The sequence below is a fragment of the Hyla sarda genome, chromosome 7 (assembly GCF_029499605.1).
Source record: "Hyla sarda isolate aHylSar1 chromosome 7, aHylSar1.hap1, whole genome shotgun sequence".
NCBI lineage: Eukaryota > Metazoa > Chordata > Amphibia > Anura > Hylidae > Hyla > Hyla sarda.
In genome coordinates, this window is record NC_079195.1 from 40,425,839 (window position 1) to 40,449,520 (window position 23,682).

General features: G+C 45.5%; 1 protein-coding gene across 5 annotated transcripts in view; it reads left to right on the forward strand.

Moving 5' to 3' along the window:
• Nucleotides 1-23,385, forward strand: part of R3HCC1L (R3H domain and coiled-coil containing 1 like) — a 47,114-nt gene extending 23,729 nt beyond the window's left edge. For 4 of the 5 annotated variants that reach the window (XM_056529483.1, XM_056529485.1, XM_056529486.1 and 1 more), the window contains exons 4-8: nt 840-1,015; nt 3,218-3,288; nt 5,319-5,414; nt 16,801-16,941; nt 23,180-23,385. In XM_056529483.1, coding sequence (XP_056385458.1) covers nt 840-1,015; nt 3,218-3,288; nt 5,319-5,414; nt 16,801-16,941; nt 23,180-23,232 — 537 coding nt within the window. In that variant the 3' untranslated portion in view covers nt 23,233-23,385. Of the gene's footprint in view, nt 1-839; nt 1,016-3,217; nt 3,289-5,318; nt 5,415-8,612; nt 8,761-16,800; nt 16,942-23,179 lie in introns of all 5 variants that reach the window. The other variant, XR_008846116.1, reaches the window with a different exon arrangement.
• The last annotated feature ends 297 nt before the right edge of the window (nt 23,386-23,682 follow it).

Below are 23,682 nucleotides of genomic sequence, written 5' to 3' on the forward strand. Positions count from 1 at the left end.
ATGAGCTCCCGGCTCCAGCATTCGGAACAGTTTGTTCCAAACGCTGAGCAGTGGAGTACCCCTTTAAAGGGGTAGTCCAGTGGTGCAAAACTTATCCCCTATCCTAAGAATAGGGGATAAGTTTGAGATCGCAGGGGGTCCGACTGCTGGGGCCCCCTGCGATCTCTCTGTACGGGGGCCAGGCTCTCCGGCCAGATAGCGGGTGTCGACCCCCGCACGAAGCGGCGGCTGACACGCCCCCTCAATACATCGCTATGGCAGAGCCGGAGATTGCCGAAGGCAGCACTCCGGCTCTGCCATAGAGTTGTATTGAGGGGGCGTGTCGGCCGCCGCTTCGTGCGGGGGTCGACACGCCCCCTTCGCGCGGGCTGCCGGGGCCCCGTACAGGAGAGTGCGGGGGCCCCAGCGGTCGGACCCCCCGCGATCTGCAACTTATCCCCTATCCTTAGGATAGGGGATAAAGTTGTTCACAACTTGTTCACTACTGGACTTCTCCTTTTAAGTTCCCCCCAGTGGTGGTTATTGTTTCAAAAAACGCTACATAACATTGAAGGATGCTATAACCATTTTCCATATAGATATAAAAACATTTAATGGTGTTTTTATGTTTTACATAGATTATGGGGAAATTGTAGGTTTTACTGCATATTGTCACTTGGGAACCCTGGCAGGCTTTGTGTGAATCCGGCCCTAGTCATTCCTTTAACACTGGCTTTGGAGCACTCTATTAAAAGAAATAAAAGTTGTTTCTATGATATATATTTTTTTTAGATACAGTATTTAATCCTAACTTCTTGCTATATAAAATAGGATCACTTCTAGTTATTTTTTTCTTTAAGCCGACCTTGAAAGAGGACGAGAATGAGGGCCCGAAGGAGTCCAGATATGACTACTATGGCTACGAGCCTAAAGAGCTGGAGATAGATGATCTGGAACTGTCACATGTCATTGAGATCTATGACTTCCCTGCAGACTTTAAGACCGAGGATTTAGTCCGTGCATTTGCAAGTTACCAGTGAGTCCTGTCCTCCCTGTTATTCTAGTATATTTATTTAATGTTTTATTGTATATGCAATAGATAATAGGTCCGTTTGTTTTCTGAAAATGTATCTGTCATAGCCCACAAAAAAGTTAGGTTACTCATACCTAATCCTAATCATGTGTATATATATATATAATTATGTATCTAGGACCTATATTTCTCTCACATTTCTTATTTCTTTTGCTCACTTTTTCATTCCTTGCTTTCGAAAGGAGTGTCCTCACTGTGCATGACTCCGCTTACTCCCTGAGTGCTGGGTCTCTTCATCCAATCACTGCAGGCTGCTCTGTAACCCCTTCCTCTCTGGTTTCATGCTGCAGTCTGATAGGACAGGAGTGAGCACAGAGGAGTCTCACTTCCTGGACAAAGATGATGATGATGCTGCAGCCAGACAGGATTATGTTTTGAATGCTATGGGGGCCAAAGTGGTCTTTTCAATAAGCCATAATTTCTATACATAGGAAATAAAAAATAAAAAAATGTATGAAGTAGATAAAGTAAATGTTTTGCCAATATGTACAACATATTAAAAAAATTTAAAATTTAAAATTTAAAAAAAGAATTGTGTCTGACAATGTGCACATTTAAGTATGTATTTTTCTGGGAAAGCTAAGTGACCACCATTCCTACGGTTACAGCTTGAAAAGATTGTCGCACTGCATTTCCAGACTATTAAATGGCAAATCGGTGTGTAAGTTATACAGAAGTGCTTTCCCCAAATTTTCTGTCCTGTACCCTAGAAAAGCTGGGAGATGATTATTTAAACAACTGTGCTCGCAACCAAGCGTTGAAATATATCCAGATTAAAAAAATGGAGTTGTGGCCTAGTCTTGCTCACAGCCTTGGTTTATAACCGTGTATCAAGTCAAGATTATGAAAGCCTAGTCTTCAGAAGAAAGGATTATTTTGCTGGTGCATATGTGTATCATGAAAATAGGAGGACCTGATGCTGAAACAAAATAAATTTTAATATTCAGAACATTTCCTTATACAGCGATTAAAGGGTTAATGTCATTTAAATGGTAAATGGGCAATATCACATGTCAGAGACAAGTAAAAAAAAAAAAAAAAGCTTTGATCAGTCGGAGTGGAATGAGCCAAGGAATAGTGTGTAAGCAAATTATCACCTGACTGAGACTGACCCCCAATGTAAGTCTATGGGGCCGTCTTGCTTGAATGCGCAGAGAAACGGGGGAGGAAAGGTGCTCAGATGCGTGCTTCGCTCCACACGCTTTTTTTAATTTTATTTCTTTTAAGCAGTCATTCGGGGTATGAACACTCAAACACGTCATCATTTTGTTTTGTTTTTAAACTGATAGGTACACTTAAAAAAAATAAATAAAAAAATAAAAAAACATAGTTTTTACTAGTTAAAGGGGTACTCCGCTGCTCAGCGTTTGGAACAAACTGTTCCGAACGCTGGAGCCGGCATCGGCAGCTCGTGACGTCCCATCCCCACTACCTCATGATGTCACGCCCCACCCCCTCAATGCAAGTCTATGGGAGGGGGCGTGACGGATGTCACGCCCCCTCCCATAGACTTGTATTGAGGGGGCGGGCATGACATCATGAGGGGGTGGGGCTATGACATCACAAGGTGCTGGCTCCAGCGTTAAAGTACCCTTTTAAGGTCTCATTGCTGAGACCCCTACAATCTAGATTGTGTGCTTCACTCCCCGGCTCGCCACTCGATCTGACTCATTGCGGGAGCTCTGCTCCATTGTAGGTCCATTGGGTAGACTAAGAGTGAAGCCCACAGCCGCGTGCTTCTCCTGACTGTATTTACAGATCTGTGGAGGTCTGCACACAGAGACCCCAACAAATCAAAACTTTCTATAAATAACAGTAACGCTTTATGTAAATAAACCTATACAACTTTAGCTCTAATTTAGAGGCTTCATTACTACATAAATCTCCCAAAAATTCACACATTCTCACCTCTCCAATTCCACACTTTATTCCCTATATGTACCCATAGCTGGGTCACATATGAATTAACATGGTGCATTGTGAGCAGATACATGGTATGTAGTAACTGGACACAGTGACCAGGCTTTATATGTGTGCAAGGCATACAGTGCCCTGGTAATAACTTTATTACCTATATGTCTCTCCCTTGCCTGCAGCTCTTTGTGTGACTTGTGTATTTAAACGTATCCATCTTTTATTCCACAGGAAGAAAGGTTTTGATATCAAGTGGGTAGACGATACACATGCTCTTGGAGTGTTCTCCAGTCCTATCACAGGTATGGTGATCTGCCTGAGAATGCCATGCATAAACTAGATGCCCTGCCTTTAAATAGTGCAAAGGGAAAAAAAAATACTACGCAAACACAGGCCTTATCTGTTTTACATTATAGAGAAAATTTAGGAGTGTATCCAAACCCTGTTTCTTACCCTTTCAGTATCTTGTTAAGGACCAAGCCCATTTTGATCTTAAGGACCAGGCTCATTTTATGCAGTGATCTGTATCTGTATTGCAATCGCGGATGTCTGCCATTACCGGCGGGTCCCTGGCTGCTATCGGCAGCCGGGACCTGCCACACATGACCCGAGCATCGCTCCGATGCTCGCAGTCCTGTACAGGACTTAAATGTACGTCCAGGTGCGCGAAGTACCACCGCACCAGGACTTACTTTTTCGTCCTTGGTCTTTAAGGGGTTAAGGGAAATCTGCTGTAAAAGACAACTTATCCCCTATCCACAGGATAGGGAATAAGTGTCCGATCGCATGGGGTCCGACTGCTGGGATCCCCCGCGATCTCCCAAAAGGGGCCCCCACATTGCTGAGGTCGACAGTACGCCCCCTCTCCATACAGTTCTGTGGGAGAGGCAAGGAGGCACGAACGCTGCCTCCCCGCCTTTCCCATAGAACTACATGGAGGAGGCATGTCGGACGCGATGTCATGCTGCGGCCGGCACGCCTCCTGCACGGGAGAGCTGCGGCAGAGCCGTGGCCCCGAACGGTAGATCGTGAGGGGTCCCAGCGGTCGGACCCCCCGCGATCAGACACTTATCCTCTATTCTGGGGATAAGGGGATAAGTTGTATTTTGCTGAAGATGTCCTTTAAGGATCTATCCAAACGTACAGTATCCTGCGCATATTTGCTGCACAGGATTTGAAGCTGCCGATTTGAAGCTGTTCAGTCATTTAGTTGACATTGAAATCTGCAGCTTCAAATCATGTGCATATTGCAAATATGCGCATACTGTACGTGTGAATAGAGCCTTAAGTGACTAAACAAATATCGGCAAGGTTGGACAACTTGGTGATTTTGGCAGAACCAGCCAACTGATCTTAAATGGTTTGGGGATGTACCAGCTCTTGTCGAATTCCAGCATATGGCACTTTTGTTCTCAAGGGAGTTAATCATCCACCAGAGGCATCTGGCAGCACATTATTCCCCTCTCCCCACTAACCATACATACATACATACATACATACATGCTCGGCCTAACTGAGTGTACATATGTGTATTGGAGGCCAGGAAAAATAGATGGCAACCGAACGAGTAGGCAGGTGTATGGGAAGGACAGGAGGAATAGCTGTCTTTGTCATCATCTATGGGAGCTGTATGGCTAACTTTAAATTTTAAAGGGGTATTCCGGTCTTATACATTACATCTTATCTCCTATCCAAAGGGGGACCCCTGCGATCTCTGTGCAGCCCCCAGCATTCTGTGCTGGGTGCTGTCTCTACAACCATGCCACCTCGTGACATCACACCATGCCTCCTCAATTCATGTCTATGGGAGGGGGCTTGACGGGTCATAGACATGAATGAATAGAGGGGATGTGGCATGATGTCAGGAGGGGGCATGTTCATGACGTCTCATCTCGGAGGCAGCACCCGGCACAGAATGCCGGGGGATGCACAGAGGTTGCGGGGGTCCCAGAAGTGGGACCCCTGCAATCATACATATCTATCCTTTGGATAGGGGATAAGATGTATAGAGCTGGAATACCCCTTTAAGGCCCCTATAGGCTGCCACACAACACTGTGTGCCCATACACATTGGGTAATTGTTGGCTAGAATCACTGATTGTGATAATCTAGTGAAGTGTTTTCCAACTAGTGTGCCTCTGACCGTGCATGCTGGGAGTTGTAGTTTTGCAACAGACAGCCTTTGGCTGTGACTACAAAAAACAACTTGCCTTATATAAAAAAAATGTCAATAATCAATTAAAACTTCCATGAAACGCTCAAAGATAATCAATTATAAAGTAATCACTGATGTAGTTATCATATAGGCCTATTGATTATGTTTTTCTTTCAGCTCGTGATGCATTGTCCAGCAAGAACCCATTGGTGAAGGTCAGGCCTTTGTCCCAAGCCACCAGATCATCTAGGGCTAAAGCCCGCTCCTGTGCTGGTAAGATAAAGATTTTCTAGACTCTTTGATAGGGCTGGGCGGTATACCAGTTCATACCGAATACCGAACTTTTTGGGCTGCACGATATGAATTTTCCCCCATACCGCAATACGGGTTGGGCCCCTCCCCCTCGAATGTATTATCAGCCTGCTGCGCTGTCCCCACATCGGGGAACTAATCATATGTGACCCGCCAGCGCTGTTCTGCTCCCCCCCAATTAATTATCAGCCCAGCGGGGTACTTCTCACATATGTCTAGCACTGCCCTCCTCCTCTTTGTTGGGGGCCGCCGGCGATGTAACTCACTGTACGCCAGTGGTCTCCAACCTGCGGACCTCCAGTTGTTGCAAAACTACAACTCCCTGCATGCCCGAACAGCCATCGGCTGTCCGGGCATGTTGGGAGTTGTAGTTTTGCAAAAGCTGGGGGTCTGCAGATTTGAGACCACTGCTGTACACTGTATCCCTATGCCCGAGCTGCAAAAGATAAAGAAAATAAACTAACTTGCCTACGTCGGCCTCACGCTGGGGACGGGAACGTCGGACAGCTGTCAGCCTATCACCGGCCGCAGCGATGTCCCGCCCTGGCTTCTTACATGACAGTGGGCTCAGCCTATCACTGGCCGGGGTGAGAGATCGCTGCGGCTGGTGATAGGCTGACGGCTGTCCGACGTTCCCGTCCCCAGCGTGAGGCCAGCGTAGGTAAGTTACAGTTTATTTTCTTTATCTTTTGCAGCCCGGGCATAGGGATACCCCGTACAGCAGTGGTCTCCAACCTGCGGACCTCCAGCTGTTGCAAAACTACAACTTCCAGCATGCCCGGACAGCCAACTGCTGGGAGTTGTAGTTTTGCAACAGCTGGAGGTCCGCAGGTTGGAGACCACTGGCGTACAGTGAGTTCCAGCGCCGGCGGCCCCCAACAAACAACAAAGGGCAGTGCTTGTGGGTGACATATGTGAGTAGTACCCCGCTAGGCTTATCATTAATTGGGGGGAGCAGAACAGTGCTGGCGGGTCACATGATTTGGGGGGAGCAGAACAGCGCTGGTGGGTCACATGATCTGAGGGGGGGGTGAAAGAAATACCGTTATATACCGTGGAACAAGAATACCGTGATACACATGTTTGGTTATACCGCCCAGCTCTACTCTTTGATAATCTTTCGCACTGGCTCTTTCTAGCTTTAAGCTTTACAGTAACAAGAAACTTTATTAAAGGGGTATTCTAGGCAAAAACTTTTTTCATATATCAACTGGCTCCGGAAAGTTAAACTTTCTATTAAAAAATCTTAATCCTTCCAATAGTTATTAGCTTCTGAAGTTTTCTGTCTAACTGCTCAATGATGATGTCACGTCCCGGGAGCTATCCATGATGGGAAAATATCCCCATAGGAACTGCACAGCTCCCGGGACATGAGTCATCAGAGAGCAGTTAGACAGAAAACAGCAACTCAACTTCAGATGCTAATAACTATTGGAAGGATTAAGATTTTTTAATAGAAGTAATTTACAAATCTGTGTAACTTTCCAGAGCCAGTTGATATATAAAAAAAGATTTTGCCTGGAATACCCCTTTAAGACTTAGTGCCCATTCACACTACGGATATTATGAGCAGAATTCCACTTGGAAAATACGGTGCCTCAGCCTCCTATTGTTCTCAGTGTGATTCTGCTGCACTATTCACACTACAGAACTCTGGACCTCAGAATCTATTTATCCTTTCGCCAGAATCTGCTCTGCTGTCTATTGACAAGTCGCCATCTTTTGCCGGCATCACCTCCAGATGAAATCCGTAGTGTGAATGAGCCCCTAGGTTGGCGCAGAATGAAAATGATTTTCAGTCCTATTTTCTACAAAATCTACTTTGTGTGAATCCACCCTTATAAATATTTTTAAGGTCATTCTAGAACTTTCTAGTCATGTTTTCGTGCTCAGGGTTGTAAGTAGTAGGCTACATTCACACAGGACAGAAATCTAGAGGAATCTACATTGAAAAAGTGTGTGCAGATTTTGATGCAGTTTTTTGTTAAATGTTTGGTTTTTGCACAGCAGCAAAAATGTATATATGTGTTTATTTTTCAGACCTGCTTTTCCACAGCAGAATATCGTGCTGTAAAGTGGAAATTCAGCAGCAAGCCTCCATACATTTTATTTATTAATATTTATTTTTTATTTTTTGCATTTTTGAAAAAAAATGAATGGATAATACAGTGGTCCCTCAAGTTACAATATTAATTGGTTCCAGGACGACCATTGTATGTTGAAACCATTGTATGTTGAGACCATAACTCTATGGAAACCTGGTAATTGGTTCTAAAGGCACCAAAATGTCATCCAAAAATAGGAAAAAGTGAGGATTAACGAAAAATAATTAGAAAACTAATATGGATAAAGCAAATCCTTACATAAAAGTAAGAAAGATCTAAAAGTAAGAAAGATCTGCTGGGAGCTGTAATCACGGTCTATGTCAGTGTTTGCTAAGCAGGGAGCCTCCATCTGTTGCAAAACTACAACTCCCAGCATGCCCGGACAGCCAAAGGCTGTCCGGGCATGCTGGGAGTTGTAGTTTTGCAACAGCTGGGGGCACCCTGCTTGGGAAACACTGGTCTATGTAGAGGACAGGAGCTTCTTCAGGGTCCTGAACAGTACACAGTGTCCTAAAAAAGTAACATGGAGTCTACCTCACCTGGTGTCCAAAGGAGCAGGTAACCCTGGTACAGGTAAAGTGCACATGTAATACCTCCCTGTACTGTAGGGAGCTCTACCAGACATCAGTCAGTGCATACGCTTCAGGCATACAGGGGTTTTACCAGTGAAATGCCCATTCTGATTGGTCAGTTCTTCCGGCCATTGACACGTTTCACAGATCTGGACTGTCTGTAGCATTGTATGTTGAGTCTGGTTTCAACTTACAATGGTCCAGAAAAGACCATTGTATGTTGAAACTATTGTATGTTGAGGCCATTGTAAGTTGAGTGATCACTGTACATGGATTTTAGGGCTTGCTGCAGATGGCCATTGTAGGAGGGGGAAAAAAAAGATGGTCATTTTTCTGCAGTGATAAATCCACAGATCTAAACCCCCAAAACATGACCTCTTTTGTGATACTTTTGTGCCTTGGGTAGCAAAAAGGCTACATGGACTTATAATTACCTGATATGTCACCAAATATTTGCTTTCATTAGATTTTTTTTTTTTCAGGCTACAGAAAGAGATATTACTATATTTACATATATTTACACTCCTTACTAAGTCCATTCATTATTAATAAAGGACTGAAATCAATAAGGACAGGATTGCAGTTCTTGTATGCATTAATGCTGCATAAAGGAGGAATGACCTTGTTGAGGTCAGTATCACAAGGGTATTAAATGCAGAAGTCCGATGAATGAAAGAGGTGAAGACTGCAGGGCTGGTCCTTCACACGTCCATCCATGGATAAGTGGAGGAACATCTTCTGCTCTTCAGCATTCTGGCACAAAGGAGTTTTTGCACTTCAAGGCATTGTACTATTGCCCTGGAACAGTGGACTTCAAACTGTGGCTCTCCAGATGTTGCAAAACTTCAACTTCCAACATGCCCGGACACCCAATGTCTATCCGAGCATGGTGATGGTTGTAGCCTTGCAGCATCTGGAGGTCCACCGTTTGGAGACTACTGCCATAGAAGGATACGGAGGGTGTAAAACGGGACCTTATGACTCCTCAGCCTGTTGGCAGATATAATGCTTGACCCATTATGGTTAATATAGCATCACTTACACCACACACTAGTTCCTATGACTTGCTACCAGTCGATTTGAAAAAAAATTTCTTCTCCTCCAGAGTACCTCTTTAGACAGGTACGTTTGCATTTAGCAACTTATCTGCCACACATAGGAAAAGTAATAAGTAGTGTCAGAAGATGGACCTTCTGAGATCTTCAGAACACGGCGCCGAATCTCCACGCCACATAGAATTTGGGGTCACCAGGCTCTCGATACATTCTCTATAGAAACTAGAGTGCTCATATATCTCCAGTTCTCCCATAGAAAATGTCTGGAGCGCATGCTTACCCAACCCTCCATACAGTGTGGAGATTCAGGGTCCTATTTTGGGTATCATGGGGGGGGTACCTGCGGTTGGACCCCCTGTCCCCACAATCAGACACTTATCCCCTATGACAGTGTTTCCCAACCAGGGGGGCCTCCAGCTGTTGCAAAATTGCAACTCCCAGCATGCCCGGGCATGCTCGGAGTTGTAGTTGTGCAACAGCTGGAGGCTCCCTGGTTGGGAAACACTGCCCTATCATGTGGATAGGGAATATGTTGTTAATCGCTGGAGTACTCCAAGTTTGTTTCCTTTTTATTTTTTTATTTTTTTTTCCAGTCTAGAATGGGAACATTTTTGTGCAAACAATTTTTCAGTGCTCAGCCACAGTTATCTATGGTAATTAAAGAGTATACAAAAAAGAAGGTTGCAACAGCACTCGAGGCTCTTAGAGCACTTTATGATCAAAACGTGTCCCCCATCCGCCACGCAGAGGTGGCCTCATTTACTCTTTGTTTTTCCTCTGGTAGTTAAAGCCTGAAACGCTGGCACGTCAGCTACACTATAGCCCTACAGGATGTCCGGCGAGAGCTGCAGAAAAAATGACGGCCAAATTGCGGTCATTTAATCTGTTGTATAAGGAGCGCGAACATCTAGTTTGGTGAATATTTCTGACATTACAGAGCCGTTCTGCTGCTCACAGGCAGTCACATTACCCTCCAAGCTTTTAGCAGCACTTTTAAGGAAAGGGAAAACATCACGCTGAGGAATGAACAGGAATCCTCCGGGGGCTCAGCTTTTGTGAACTTTCTCCATTCTCTCTCCTTCAAACACTAAAGCTTTTTCCGTTGAACAGTGATCTTGACCTGGCTTTGTCCGCTGCTTAGGGAATGCAAAAGAAAAAACTTCATTTTCTTAAGCCCTGCTCTCCTCAGGACCTCTATAGAAGTGTGTCAGGCAGAATACGTGCGTCTTTACTGCCTGTTGAACATTGGGGCAAGATGTCTCTAGATCCAGACTTCTCAGCCAGTCCTCATGCATCGGATTATGTTGAAAAATTCCTTTTTTCTCTAATTTCTTGAAGGCTATCGTTTATATTCCTTGTGCCTTTCCCATCCTCTGGGAATATATAAACCCGTTTATAGACGTCTTATGTAGACACCCCTGTCCTTATGTCCTTTGAACCTGCATCCTAAAAGGTCTCTGACAACCCCTTTGTGAGAATCTATAGATTTATTTTGTAAATTATTTTACTTTTTTTTTTTTTACTTTGCCTTACCCTGTGTCCTATTCTCCATTTATATCAAAAGCTAAACTCAGAATCCCTTTACAATTCCTAGCGAGCAGTGCATTGTGGGAACTCTGTTGACCTTTAGAGTGCAGCTAGATCCTCCTGAATCGGTGCTAATGTCTGGATGTAAATAAAGTGTAGCCTGGCACTCACCAATAATGCTTGAAGTGGAGAGTCTATTCACATCACAAGAAAAAGGTACAGGACGTGTTTTGGCATGAGCCTTCCTCTGCTGTCACTGAGACAGCAGAGGAAGGCTCATGCAGAAACGAGGCCTGTACTTGTGATTCTTGTGATGTGAATAAACTCTCCACTTCAAGCATTATTGGTGGGTGCCAGGCTGTACTTTATTTACACCCTGGTTTTTTTTTTGCCATGAGTACCACCCCTACGGAAGTCCTGACCCATACACTATCCTAATGTCTGGGCGGACATTTAAGGGTACCTCTAAACATGCTCCCAGTGGCAGGCTATGTAAAAAATATCGGGCCACTTGAAACCCATTTGACTTGTTTGCAGACTATCACGATTCGACGATGGAATTGTAAGAAGTATTATAGACCTGTATAGGACTTCTCAAAACTGTTTCCTGATCATGATAGTTTGCAAGCAAGTCATGAGATCAGAAGCAGCTCCATATCCTGCTACAAAAACGGTAAGGGGTACCCTTTAAAGCGCTGTCCCCATTGACAGCAATACAGTTCTACCTTTCATTCATTTGGCGGAATCTCGGATTTCCACAGTGTACACAGCTGCAGAATTCCATTGAAAGCAATGATAGTCTGCTGCAAATGGAGCGGAAATTCCGTAGTGTGCATGGGCTCTTGCGTATTTGGGGCCTAGGTTCCTTTTTTTGACAGACAGACTAGCTGCAGGAAATAAGTGGGGGGCGATTAACAATGATTTATCTGTCGGCTCCATTGGGGGACACAGAGACCGTGGGTATATGCCACTAGGAGGCTGATACTAGCCAACAAAAAAAGACTGCCCCTCACGGCAGGATATACCCTGCCTACAGACTCTGAGCTAATCAGTTTTAGCTTAGTGTCCGTAGGAGGCAGACACAGGTCTGGAGCTCTCCAGACGTGGTCTTTTGCTTTTTTTTTTATTTTCTAGTTAGGGACTACCCCCACCCCACCCCAAAATGCGAAGAAGGGGCATAGACTATGCACTGTTAACTCCATTTCTCCACTGGCCAGCACCTGGGGTTGTACCTTGGGTCTGGGTCCCCCTATCTACCTGCTCTTCTCGCTGTTTCAGCCTGGCATGATGCAAGGCGACACCTAGCTGGCTGAAGACATCTCTAGGTGAGTATTCTGGGTAACAGGGTGAGTATTCCTGCCCCCCCTTCTCCTTCTTTCCTATTCTTGCCTGGAGCGTCATATTTTATTATCTCTCTGTCTGTCTCTCTGTCTCCTTCCTGGAAGTCGTATTACCGTTTAGGCCACTTTGCAGCCAAGTTAGGCACCGGAAAGCCTCCCTCCGTCTGAAGGGACTCCCCCACCCGAGAATTCCTTTAGTTTGTCCCTGTTCAGGGACGTTTGGCTTGTTTAGGTGCAGGATTCTTGGGTCCCAGATGTCATTTCCGATTATCGGATAGAGTTTGCTTCCTTTCCAAGGGAACACTTTTTTTTTTTTCAATCACGACCTCCTCATTCTCCTTCCTTGGTGGCGGCCTTTTGGGTTGCTCAGGGAGTGATAGTCCCAGTTCCTCCCAAGGAGCGTTTTCCAGGGTTCTACTCAAATCTTTTTGTTGTCCCCAAAAAAGGGGGTTCCGTACGCCCTATCCTGGATCTGAAGCTCCTCAACCACCACCTACTCCTGCGTCATTTCCATATGAGTCTCTCTGTTCTGTGGTGGCATCCATGGATCAAGGAGAGTTTCTTTCATCGCTGAATATCCGGGACTCGTATCTTCACATCTCAATTTTTCTGGCTCATCAGCGGTATATCTCCGATTCGCCTCTCCGGAGGGCCATTTTCAGTTTGTAGCCCTTCCCTTCGGCCTGGCCTTGGCCCCAAGGGTCTTCACAAATGTCCTGGTGGCGGTGATTGCCATCCTTCGAGCCCAGGGTGTGTCCGTGATCCCTTACCTGGATGACCTCCTGAACAAGGCTCCAACCAGGGACCAGAATCAGGAGAGTCCTGTTTCGGCTGGATGATCAACCAGGAAAGGTCCAACCTGAATCCCACCCAGTACCTCATCTTCTTGGGACTCCAATTCGACACGGCAGCTGCCCAGGTTTGGCTCCTGCCGGACATGCACCACTCTGAGCAGGCGTTCGTCTTCCCCATCGTCCTGTTCCAGTTTCCATTCGCTTCTGCATGGAAGTGCTGGGTCGGATGGTGGAGCCATGGAAGCCGCCCCCTCGCCCAGTTTCATTGTTGCCGTCTTCAACTGGCCCTTGTCCCACCGGGACACAAGTCTCCGCTTTCCCTCAATCGCAGGATTCTTTTTTCCCCTGAGGATTTGCCAGTCCCTCCTGTGGAGGCTCCAGTCTCCCCTTCTTCGGCAAGGACTGCCATTCCTGCCTCTTCACTGGCAGGTTATTTTGACGGATGTCAGTCTCAGCGGTTGGAAGGGAGACTTTTGGGATCAGACGATCGAGGGTCGTTGGTCCTCTCAGGAAGCACTTCTCCCCATCAACATCCTGGCACTGTGGGCAATTTACCTTTTTGCCTACTCCATTGGGAGCGGCATCTCCAGGACCGTCATGTTCGTGTCCAGTCGGAAAACTCCACAGCTGTGGCGTATATCAATCGCCAGGGCGGCACTCTCAGCCCCGCTGCAATTACCTAGGTCCCCAGGATCCTTCTCTGGGCGACTCCAACTTGGCGATTCACATCCCGGGGGTGGACAATTGGGATGCGGACTTCCTCAGCCGATCCTCTGCCGAACACAGCGAGTGGTCCCTTCATCTGGAGGTGTTTGCGGAAATCTGCAACCTCTGGGGGATTCCGGATGTGTCTCTCCACAACCAGAAAGCGATCCTCTGGCCGTGGACACCGTAGTGATCCCCTGGTCGCACTTCGTCCTCCCCTATCTCTTCCTCTACTTCCCAGGGTCCTGAGGAAGCTCAAAGCAGAGGGTGTCTCCACCATTCCCATGGCTCCAGACTGGCCCAGACGCGCATGGGACGCCGACGACGTTCGCCTAGTGGCTCACGTACCACTGCGTCTCTCAGTTCATCCAGACCTGCTCTCTCAAGGTCCTCTTTGCCACCCCCTTTACTGTCCCTGCATTTGACGGCGTGGCGGTTGAAACCGTGGTTCTAGGGGCCAGTGGGTTCTCTCCCCAGGTGATCCGGGCTCGTAAGCCTTCCTCTGCGAAGATTTATCACTGTACTTGGCGGTCTTACTTTCGATGGTGTGAATTCGATGGTGCTTTTCTGTAGGGCGTAGCTCATGTGGCTCCACCGTTCAGATCCCTTACTCCTCCGTGGGATCTGAAGGTCATTCCTTTGAACCTCTCCAGGATGTTTCTCTTTGCATCCTTTCCTGGAAGGTGGCCTTCCTCATTGCGGTCACTTCCATCCGGAGGGTTTCAGAGTTGGTGGCTCTCTCCTACCGTTCCCCCTACCTGGTCCTGCACCAGAACAAAGTTGTTTTCCGAGCGATCCCCACCTTTTTACCTAAGGTGGGCTCCTTTTTTTTCACCTGAATGAGGATATCCTCCTTCTGTATATATAGAAATAGACATAGACAGACTGGGAATTGCACTTAAAAAGTTCTTTATCTCCAAATTCATCCATGTACTAAACAGTAAAGAGATATACAGAACATAATCACCCGGTGCTCGATAGACTGCTCAGAGGTAATTCCACTCGGTGTCTTCAGAACCTTCCATCCCAGACTTGCTGTTTGCTGGACGGTGTGTTCCTGGCCATGTGGACGCTAATTCTGAGGGGGGGTGAAAACGCTCGCTGGCATGCCACTATGCTCCACTATGCTGCATGTGCCAGGCTAAAGCCAATAGTACTGTGCACATTATTGAACAAAATAATTGTTGATGGCCATTTTGCTTTTACAAGACAGAAGCTCTTTTTGGTAGGGTCACACATGCCTTATTTTGCCTTGTATTTTCTGCAGCTGATTTCGATACCCGTTGACTCTGAGTAGGAAAATATGCAGCAAAATAAAGCATGTGTGACCCTACCCTTAAAGTGTACCCGTCTTGGTCATCTACAAGTTTCCTATAGAACATTGAAGGGGGGGTTTAGCAGTAGAGTGACTGCATTTATGCTGTCTGTTCATTGTATGTGAAAGCAGCTGAGCTGAACTACCAGCCATGGACGAGTGGCACTGACATAAATGATACTACTCTGCATATAGTCTTCATTAAAAAAAAATATATATAATATATTTTTTTATAGAGAGAGTGGGTGGGTATGTGTGTGTGTGTATGTGTGTATATATATGTGTGTGTGTGTGTGTGTGTATATATATATATATATATATATATATATATATATATATATATATATATATATATATATATATATATATATAAATATTACATATACACACACTCTTTATCTCATAGTGCTGGGCGGTATACCACTTCATACCGAAAAAAAAATTTACTGCACGATATGAATTTTGCCAATACATGTTGGGCCCCTCCCCCTCCAATGAGTGAATTATCCGCCGCAGCGCACTGTCCCCACATCGGGGAACTAATCCACGCTGTTCTGCTTTTCTTCCCCCCCCCCCCCCCCCAATGAATTATCAGCTGCGCTGTCCTGTGTCCCCACATCATGTCACCCGCAAGCGCTTGCGGGCTGCCGGCACTAGAAATCTGTACTGCACTACAAATAACATTTCTTGGGCTGCAAAAAATAAACAAAATAAACTTTAACTCACCTGCCTACTTTCCCCGTTGGTCCAAATTCCACCCATCACCGCCTTGCCTGCTTCCTGGGGATGGGAACGTCACAAAGCCGTCAGTCTATCAGCGGCCGCAGCGATGTCCCGCCTTGGATGATGATAGGCTGGCGGCACTGTGAGTTTCCCGTCCCAAGGCAACAGCAAGGGGATCGCAGTGCAGGACAGTGAAGACGGTACCATAGCAACGGGGGAACGTAGGCAGGTGAAAATTTATTTTGTTTGGTTTTGCAGCCCGGGAAACATTATTTGTAGTACAGTACAGATTTCTAGCGCCGGCGGCCCGCAACTCATAGGAGGAGGAGGAGCAGAGGCGCGCTTGCGGGTGACATGATGTGGGGACAGAGCAGCTGATAATTGGGGGGGGGGGGGGGGTGTTGGCAGAGAAGCGGTGCCCAGGTTACATGAATGGTGGGAGGGGGGGGGATACCGTTAAATACCGTGGAACCGCCATCACAAAAATACTGTGATACACGTTTTTGCTCATACCGCCCAGCTCTAATATATCATAAATTTATTTGCGTGTGTCTAGATGGTAACAGACTACATACATATGCTATGTAGTCTGATCTGGCAAACAAACTCCCTTCCATCTTAACCCAACTTCTTGTCAGTGTAAAAAGTGCATCAGCAGGAAGTAAAGCGAAGATAGAAGAGAGAATATGTGCAGGATCAGACTACACAGGGTTTGTAGTCTGTTACCATGGTGACAAATATTTTGCATAGGAACTGTATACCATATTTTTGTTGTTTTCGATTCATCCAAAATATAAAAAAAAATAAAATAAAAAAAAATAACAGAATTGGTTTCCTTTTATGTATCAGGTGGTTAATTTGTTCTTATCTTTTATTATCCCTTTGTGCTCAGGGTTTGACCTAATTATCATTCATTTTATTGTTGGACCCATAATTATCATTCCTTAACGTTACAGCGTTTTTCATCAACCAGCGGCGAGCGTTTTGTCTGCCATTATCTCAAGTGTTACAGTAATTGCACAGTGTTTGATGAGTCTTTTATTGGTCAAGAACAAGCATTACCAATCTGAGCTTCTGTGTTGGGGAGATAAGGATCTGAGCTTGGGGGGGGGGGGGGCGCGGCACAGAGAAACCTTTGCAATTCTCAATGTCTGTATTGTGTGACACCCTGTACTTTTTTTTTATTCTTCTTTTGTTCTTGTGTGACTTAGACTTTCTGCAGCCCGCTAAAGACCGTCCAGAAACGTCTGCGGTTCTTGCAAGGAGACTGGTGATTAGTGCCTTGGGAGTGCGAAGTACCCAGAGCAAAGCCGAAAGGGAGGCAGAGCGCAAGAAACTCCAGGAAGCCAGAGGTGAGAGGAAGCAATTAGATTGCGCACAGTCTTCTGTTCCGTAGGATTCTGTTGTTAACAGCTGCAGACGCTGTCAAACTGTATTAAGTGGCACAATCTTCTCACTGCATATGTACAAGTACTTATCTCTCCTCCTCTTACTCCGACTGGGGATGAGCAAAGCCTTACATGTGGGATCATGACATTTCTGACGCCTTACAATCGGGCTCGGAATGGCATTAAAACAATGGGGTTTATGTCAAGAGACCTCTATTAAGAGTGTGAAGCTGTTGCGTCATTGCACAAAGTCTCCTAACTATGTATTGTACATCTCATAGTTCATTTTGTACTTTTGAAATATCCACGACATTACAGGGTTAACCTAGTCTCTGATACATGTAAACGGTGTTTATCAGGTTGATAGACCTGCTTTCCATTTCTCTAAATGCCCAGTTTTTATGCAATTAATGGTCTAGACCAGTGGTCTTCAACCTGCGGACCTCCAGATGTTGCAAAACTGTAACTCCCAGCATGCCCGGACAGCCGTTGGCTGTCCGGGCATGCTGGGAGTTGCAGTTTTGCAACATCTGGAGGTCCGCAGGTTGAAGACCACTGGTCTATACTATACTCCGGTTTTTCCCAACCAGTGTGCCTTCAGCTGTTGCTAAACTTCAACTCTCAGAATTTCCTGCTATAAATCAACAGAACAAATGGCAATAGAAACTCCCTCTGTCTCCTGCAGCGGTCACTCCACTCGATTTACTGGTCCAATCCATCTTGAGTCACAGTTAATGCTGCTCTATAATGTCCTCCATACTGCTGCTTCTGAGAGTGTGCTATAGAGATATAGAGGAGCAGTATCCTCTCTTCTTTGTATGTAAAGTGCAGTGTTTCTCAACCAGGGTGCCTCCAGTTGTTGCTTAACTACAACCAAAGCCAAAGGTTGTCTGGGCATGCTAGAAGTTGTTGTTTTGCAATAGCTGGAGGCACCCTGGTTGGGGGAACACTGCTATACTCACTAGAGAATTTGGGACAGCTTTTATAGGTGTGGGTAGATGGAATTTCCTTGTGAACATTTTGGCAGGATTCCACTTAAAGCAGCAGCAGCCACCTCCGGAATAGGCGCTTAATGTCAGCAGGAATCTCCCATTCACAACAATGCTGATTTGGTAGATTTAATCTGCTGTCAAAATCCAATTCTGTGCCGAAAGTTCATCTACAAACCCTCAGTTGTGTGAACCGAGCAGGAGTTCCTGCTCCTCTATATCTCTATAGCACACTCTGAGAAGCAGCAGCATGATGGACATTATAGAGCAGCACCGAGCAGCATTAGCAGCAGCAGTGCTGGAGGCATGGGGAGCAGGAGAGGAGTCTGAAAAGTGTATTAGAGGTATTTTGTGTAACGTGATAGTCACATGAGTTTCTATCACCGCTTTTACTACTGATTTATAGTCGGGGGAACAAATTGAACCGACTTTTGCTCTGTAAGTCTTGGGAACCTTAATCCTGACAGTACAACTAGTGATTCTGGATAACATTGCACCTATAGAATACAAATAAAATGTGAGTAAACCCTCCGCAGTTTTGATGGTGGCGTTCTTTCAAGTCTTAGTCGCTGCACGCTTTGTGCTCCTGGCCTTATTTTGCCTCACTGCTGTTATGAACTTGTCATTGTGACTGTCACATGTGCTGAAAAGCTCTGAAACCTTGACAGCTTCGGCTTTCTGTAGAAATAAAGAAGGAAATAAACATTGTGCTAAAGTGTTTATCTTGGAGGAAATATGTGTTTTTGCCCATTTTTATTTTCTTCTTTTTTACCTGTGGAAAACGCCTCAATTTTCATAAATGCTTTGTAGCAGGTTATCGCTTGACAATACTCCGCTCTTAATTTGGCATTCACTGTGTCCAATTTATTCCCCAGGAGGCACCTCTCTACTGTTGTAAACCTTGTAGCTCAGTACTGTTATTGTATTATTAGTCCCTGGATATCTGCTTGTAAAAATGACTTATGTATGTGTGTTAATTTTGTATTATTTCTCATGTACAGCAATGTTTTCCAACCATAGGATCTCTGTTTGTTGCAAAACAGCTCTAGGCTGTCCAGGCATGCTGAGGGTTGTAGTTTTGAAACAGCTGGAGACACCCTGGTTGGGAAATACTGATATACAGCAATAGTGCTTATGGAACAACAGCTTAAAAAGCGTGTCCCTGGACATTAGTTCTCTTGATGAGACCTGATACCCATGTAAGCCCGGACATTCCGCTGCAGCAGAGTCCCATTGTTTTTTGTGGGATTCTACTTCATTGTGCACATGGCAGAATTTCTGTGACAGATTTATCTATTCTTTCTGCATATTCCGCTTGGAAATGCATTGCCGTCTATTCACCCTGGAAGTGGCGCATGAGCCGTAGAGTAAACCAGCAGCACAAGGAGGGGTTATGCATATCGATGAGCCGGGTGGAGTGCCCGCCTGGCCGAAGATGACGTAGGGGTGCCCGTAGCTCCGCCCATGCCCCAAGGACCTAATTTACATATCGTTAAGGCGGAATAACTGCTGGACGGTTCCAGACACTGCGTCATTTTGATTATCACCCACACTACAAGCCTGTATGACAGCTAAGCTAAAACAGACACTTTGACAGGTATAGTGCGTTACCTGTGTACATAGCGGGTGCAAAATAGCTGACAAAGGGTCCCTTGCAGACCAGAAACGTGTTGTGCTTATTAAATTCTGTTTTTAGAATCCTGTCTTAGAGAACTTTGCTGGATTCTCACTGTACTTAAAGAGGACCAGTGCCAACTGCAAAAAAAAATTTTGGGGGTTGTTACTGTCATTAAATAGCTTTGGGTGCCCAGATCAAAAATATTTTTACAGTTTAATATGTTTTTCCCATTCCCAAGATATTTGGGTCTCTAACTTGACAGATTATAATGTCTTTGATGTTCAATGCTTTATGACGTTTCCTATACCGTTTATACACATAAGAGGGGATCCGGCTCCCTGTATTTCTATAGCACACCCTTAGAAGCAGCAGCATTGTGGACATTATAGAGCAGTGTATAGCAATGCATAGCTTGCTAGAAAGTTTAATACAATTGTGCTGTTCAGGAAGAGCTTGTATAGAATTAGCACAAGTGTTAACTCCGCACATTGCCTTTTCTAGAAGCAGCTTTTCTATCATTGTTTACTAAAGAAAATAAGTAAAATATCAGAAATAACTTTAATCAAGTTTGAATAAACTAAACAGCACAGGGATTACATATAACACTCACTCCAAGCTGCTGTAGTCTCTGTGTACCTCTCTGCGTCTCTTACTCTGCAGCTAATTTCTCCTCGCTGTCCTCTCTTCATGCACTTCTATGGGCAGCATGGTACCTACCTGATGCGTCAGTGAGCGGATAGACAATCTAGTCTCTTACGTAGTTTTTCATCTAGTCTCTCACACGGGGATGGAGCAGGATTGTTGCCTCATAAATGAAGAACGAGGCATTTTTCTCTTATAAGATATTAGAAAGTTTCTTTTATTTGATTATAATTTTGAGCTATGCAAAGTTTGTTGAGAAATTATTGACCCTCTAGCTCTAAAAAATCTGATTATTGCTGAGGGGAAAATCTATTTTATGACTGGCATCAGTTCCATCTCTCCCAGTTACAGTGAGGGGAAAAAAATGCATTTGCTTTAATAAAAAATACTTTAGACTGGATCGGCGAAAGATGTTCCTTGTGGCAATTATTTAATCACATGTAGTCAAGTGAAGCCGTGAAATTGCAGAACTGTTAATTATTCACACATACGGGGAGCAAAATCGCAGATTAGACTAAATGAAGTATCCATAGAGAATGAGCACTTGGAGTGAGGTCGGTGGGAGAGCAGAGTGTGCCGGGGTGCGGGATCTTGTTTTTGGTTCACATGTGCATTTTCACTCTGCTTTAATTTTCTAGTATTATTGAGGTCTAGTTTTGCACTGGAAGTGAATACGAAGCGGCAGAATCGGTGTTCACCGTGATTATTATCCAGCAGTTGAAGCTTTAGTGGCCAGATGACTATTGGGGACATGCCCAGAGAGGGATTGGTGGACATGGCCACGGCCACCTTTTTAAAAAGTTCCTTTTATCCAGACAGTTCCTGCCCATGTAATTTTTCTTTAAAAGAGTGCCTGCTGCTCGGGCGGACCCGGTCTGTCCATGTTTTACATGGATTTCTGTCATTTATATCTCTGTATGCTGCACTCATGTTATCAGAGGTGACCCACAGCATGAATAGTGTGCTAGGGCTGGGCGGTATGGCCAAATATGTGTATTGCGGTATTTTTGTAACTTATGGCGGTTCCACAGTATATAACGGTATTCCAACCCCCCCCCCCCCCCCCACAGTGGGCTCAACCTATCACCGGCCGAATCAGAACATAGCTGCGGCTGGTGATAGGCTGACGCTGTCCGACGTTCAGGTCCGGACCGACGGGGAAGGTGAGTTAAAGTTTATTTTGTTTTCCTTTTGCAGCCCGAGCATAGGGATACAGTATAGAGCAGTGGTTTGCAATCAGCAGACCTCCAGATGTTGCAAAACTACAACTCCCAGCATGCCCGGATAGCCCACGGCTGTCCGGGCATGCTGGGACTTGTAGTTTTGCAACATCTGGAGGTTGAAGACCACTGGTATAAAGTGTCAGCGCCGGCGGCTGCAACAAGCAGGAGGACCAGGAGGACAGCGCTTGCGGGTGACATATGTGAGTAGTAGCGCTGGGCTGATAATTAATTGGGGGGGGGGGGGGCCCGAACAGCGCTCGCGGGTCACATATGATTAGTTCCCCGATGGGGACAGCGCAGCGCTTGGCTGATAATTCATTCCCGAGGGGGAGGGGCCAAACTGGTATTGCGGTATGGGTTAAAATTCATATCGTGCAGCACAAAAATTTTGGTATTCGGTATGAACCGGTATACCGCCCAGTCCTATATTGTGCACCTAGCACTGCAGCAGATGATCGCATGCCTATACTCTTTATAGGATGTTGCTGACTCACCAAAACAGGGTGTTGACTAGCCGACTATTTGGTGTTGCTCACTGCCGTGTAGACAATAACATAAATCTGATATAGGTAGAAAGAAGGCACATAAAGTAGCAGGGGGGGGTGTAGAGACAGATGGAGCAGGGGTGTCAAAAGAAAACAGCCGTTTTTGCCTGTATGGCACAAAACTGCTGTTTCCTTACGACACCCCTGCCGCAAGGCAACATCTGTTTCATGCCTTTTACGGCATGAAACGGCTGTTACCTTATAACACCTCTCCGATAGGAGGTAGTGGGGAATGTAGAGACAAACTGGGCAGGGGTGTTGTAAGGCAACGACCATTTTATCCCTTTGCAGCAGGAAATGGTTGTTGCCTTACAACACCCCTGTTCGGTTTGTCTCTACGCCTCCGATACCTTGTGTGTCTTGTCGTTGGATAGGAATAAAGGAACATACTACAGACTGGTGAGATCCCTGAGACATTTCTACCTATATCAGATTTATGTGCCCCAATCTTCAATTTACTGCCCGTACACCTGGGGAGCTGGTCTCGCGGTATTCAAGCAAAGAGAAAGGAGAAAGCATTGACCGCTCACCCAGCAATCACACGCCTTCTGTGCGCGGATCCACCAGTCCCGCCTCCGGCTTCAATAGTAGACAATAGTCACTCTATGACTAAGCGCGAAAGCGTGAAACGCGTCAGAGATTTCATGTATGTAGCTGTCTTCATTGAATAAAGAAACCCGTTTTTATCCACATCCTGGTGCTGGACATAATTTTCGTTTTGTCTACTATTGAAGCCGGAGGCAGGACTGGTGGATCCGCGCACAGAAGGTGTGTGATTGCTGGGTGAGCGGTCAATGCTTTCTCCTTTCTATGTGCCCCAATGGTAAATCTGTAGTAGGTCCCCACCTGCTAGTATATCTTTTATATTTCTACCTCTGCGTCCTCTATTGCGATCCCTCAGCATGCGATGACGTGTATATGAATTCTAGCACATCGTAGATTCAAGAGGTGACATTGCTCTTTTAGTGATATCTATATGTGACTGTAATGGCGTTGAGTCTCCATTGTTTACAGTGCTGGTCGCCTACAGCTGCAAAATAGTTTATAGAAGAAAGTTTCCTTTTTGTTATTTTAGAAGTTAGGACCCTTTTTTTTTAAAGAAACATTATCAGAACTGAAGCCCCAGAAAGAAAAGAGCTGTGACTATGATAGATTTTTATATATCTTATGTGGGTTCTTTTACAGCACGAAGGCATCTTGAAGCAAAACAGCGGGAAGATGCCTGGGAAGGAAGGTGAAGGCAGCGGTGCCTGAACGCAGCGGGGGGAACGACACGTCTCTGAAACATGGAGAAGCAGCGAGGACATTGGCTTGAGATGACACGCGCCGGTGACCTGTTTTTGAAGTCCCTCTGCTCGGCCGGCAGAGAATAAAGAGTTTGTCGTACAGAACAGACGCTGTCAATTGTGTCACGCACTTAATAGTTGGGAAGAGATGGATTTACCAAATTCATCCTGGATTGGGCTCGATAAGAAAAAAAAGGTTACGATTTTTGGGAAAACCATTTTTTTTGTAGTTTTTTTAATAATGTGATTTATGTTCTTTCTGTCCTGTGAGTTATCAGAGTTTGGAATCTTGAGACGCTCCGCCCCAGTGATAGCTCTTCCTGGTTCTGTGCAGCTCGGTGTTGTCATGGGCAATGCTGGGCCTCATTGTATTCAACTCAATGTTTTAATCTGTGTGTAAGT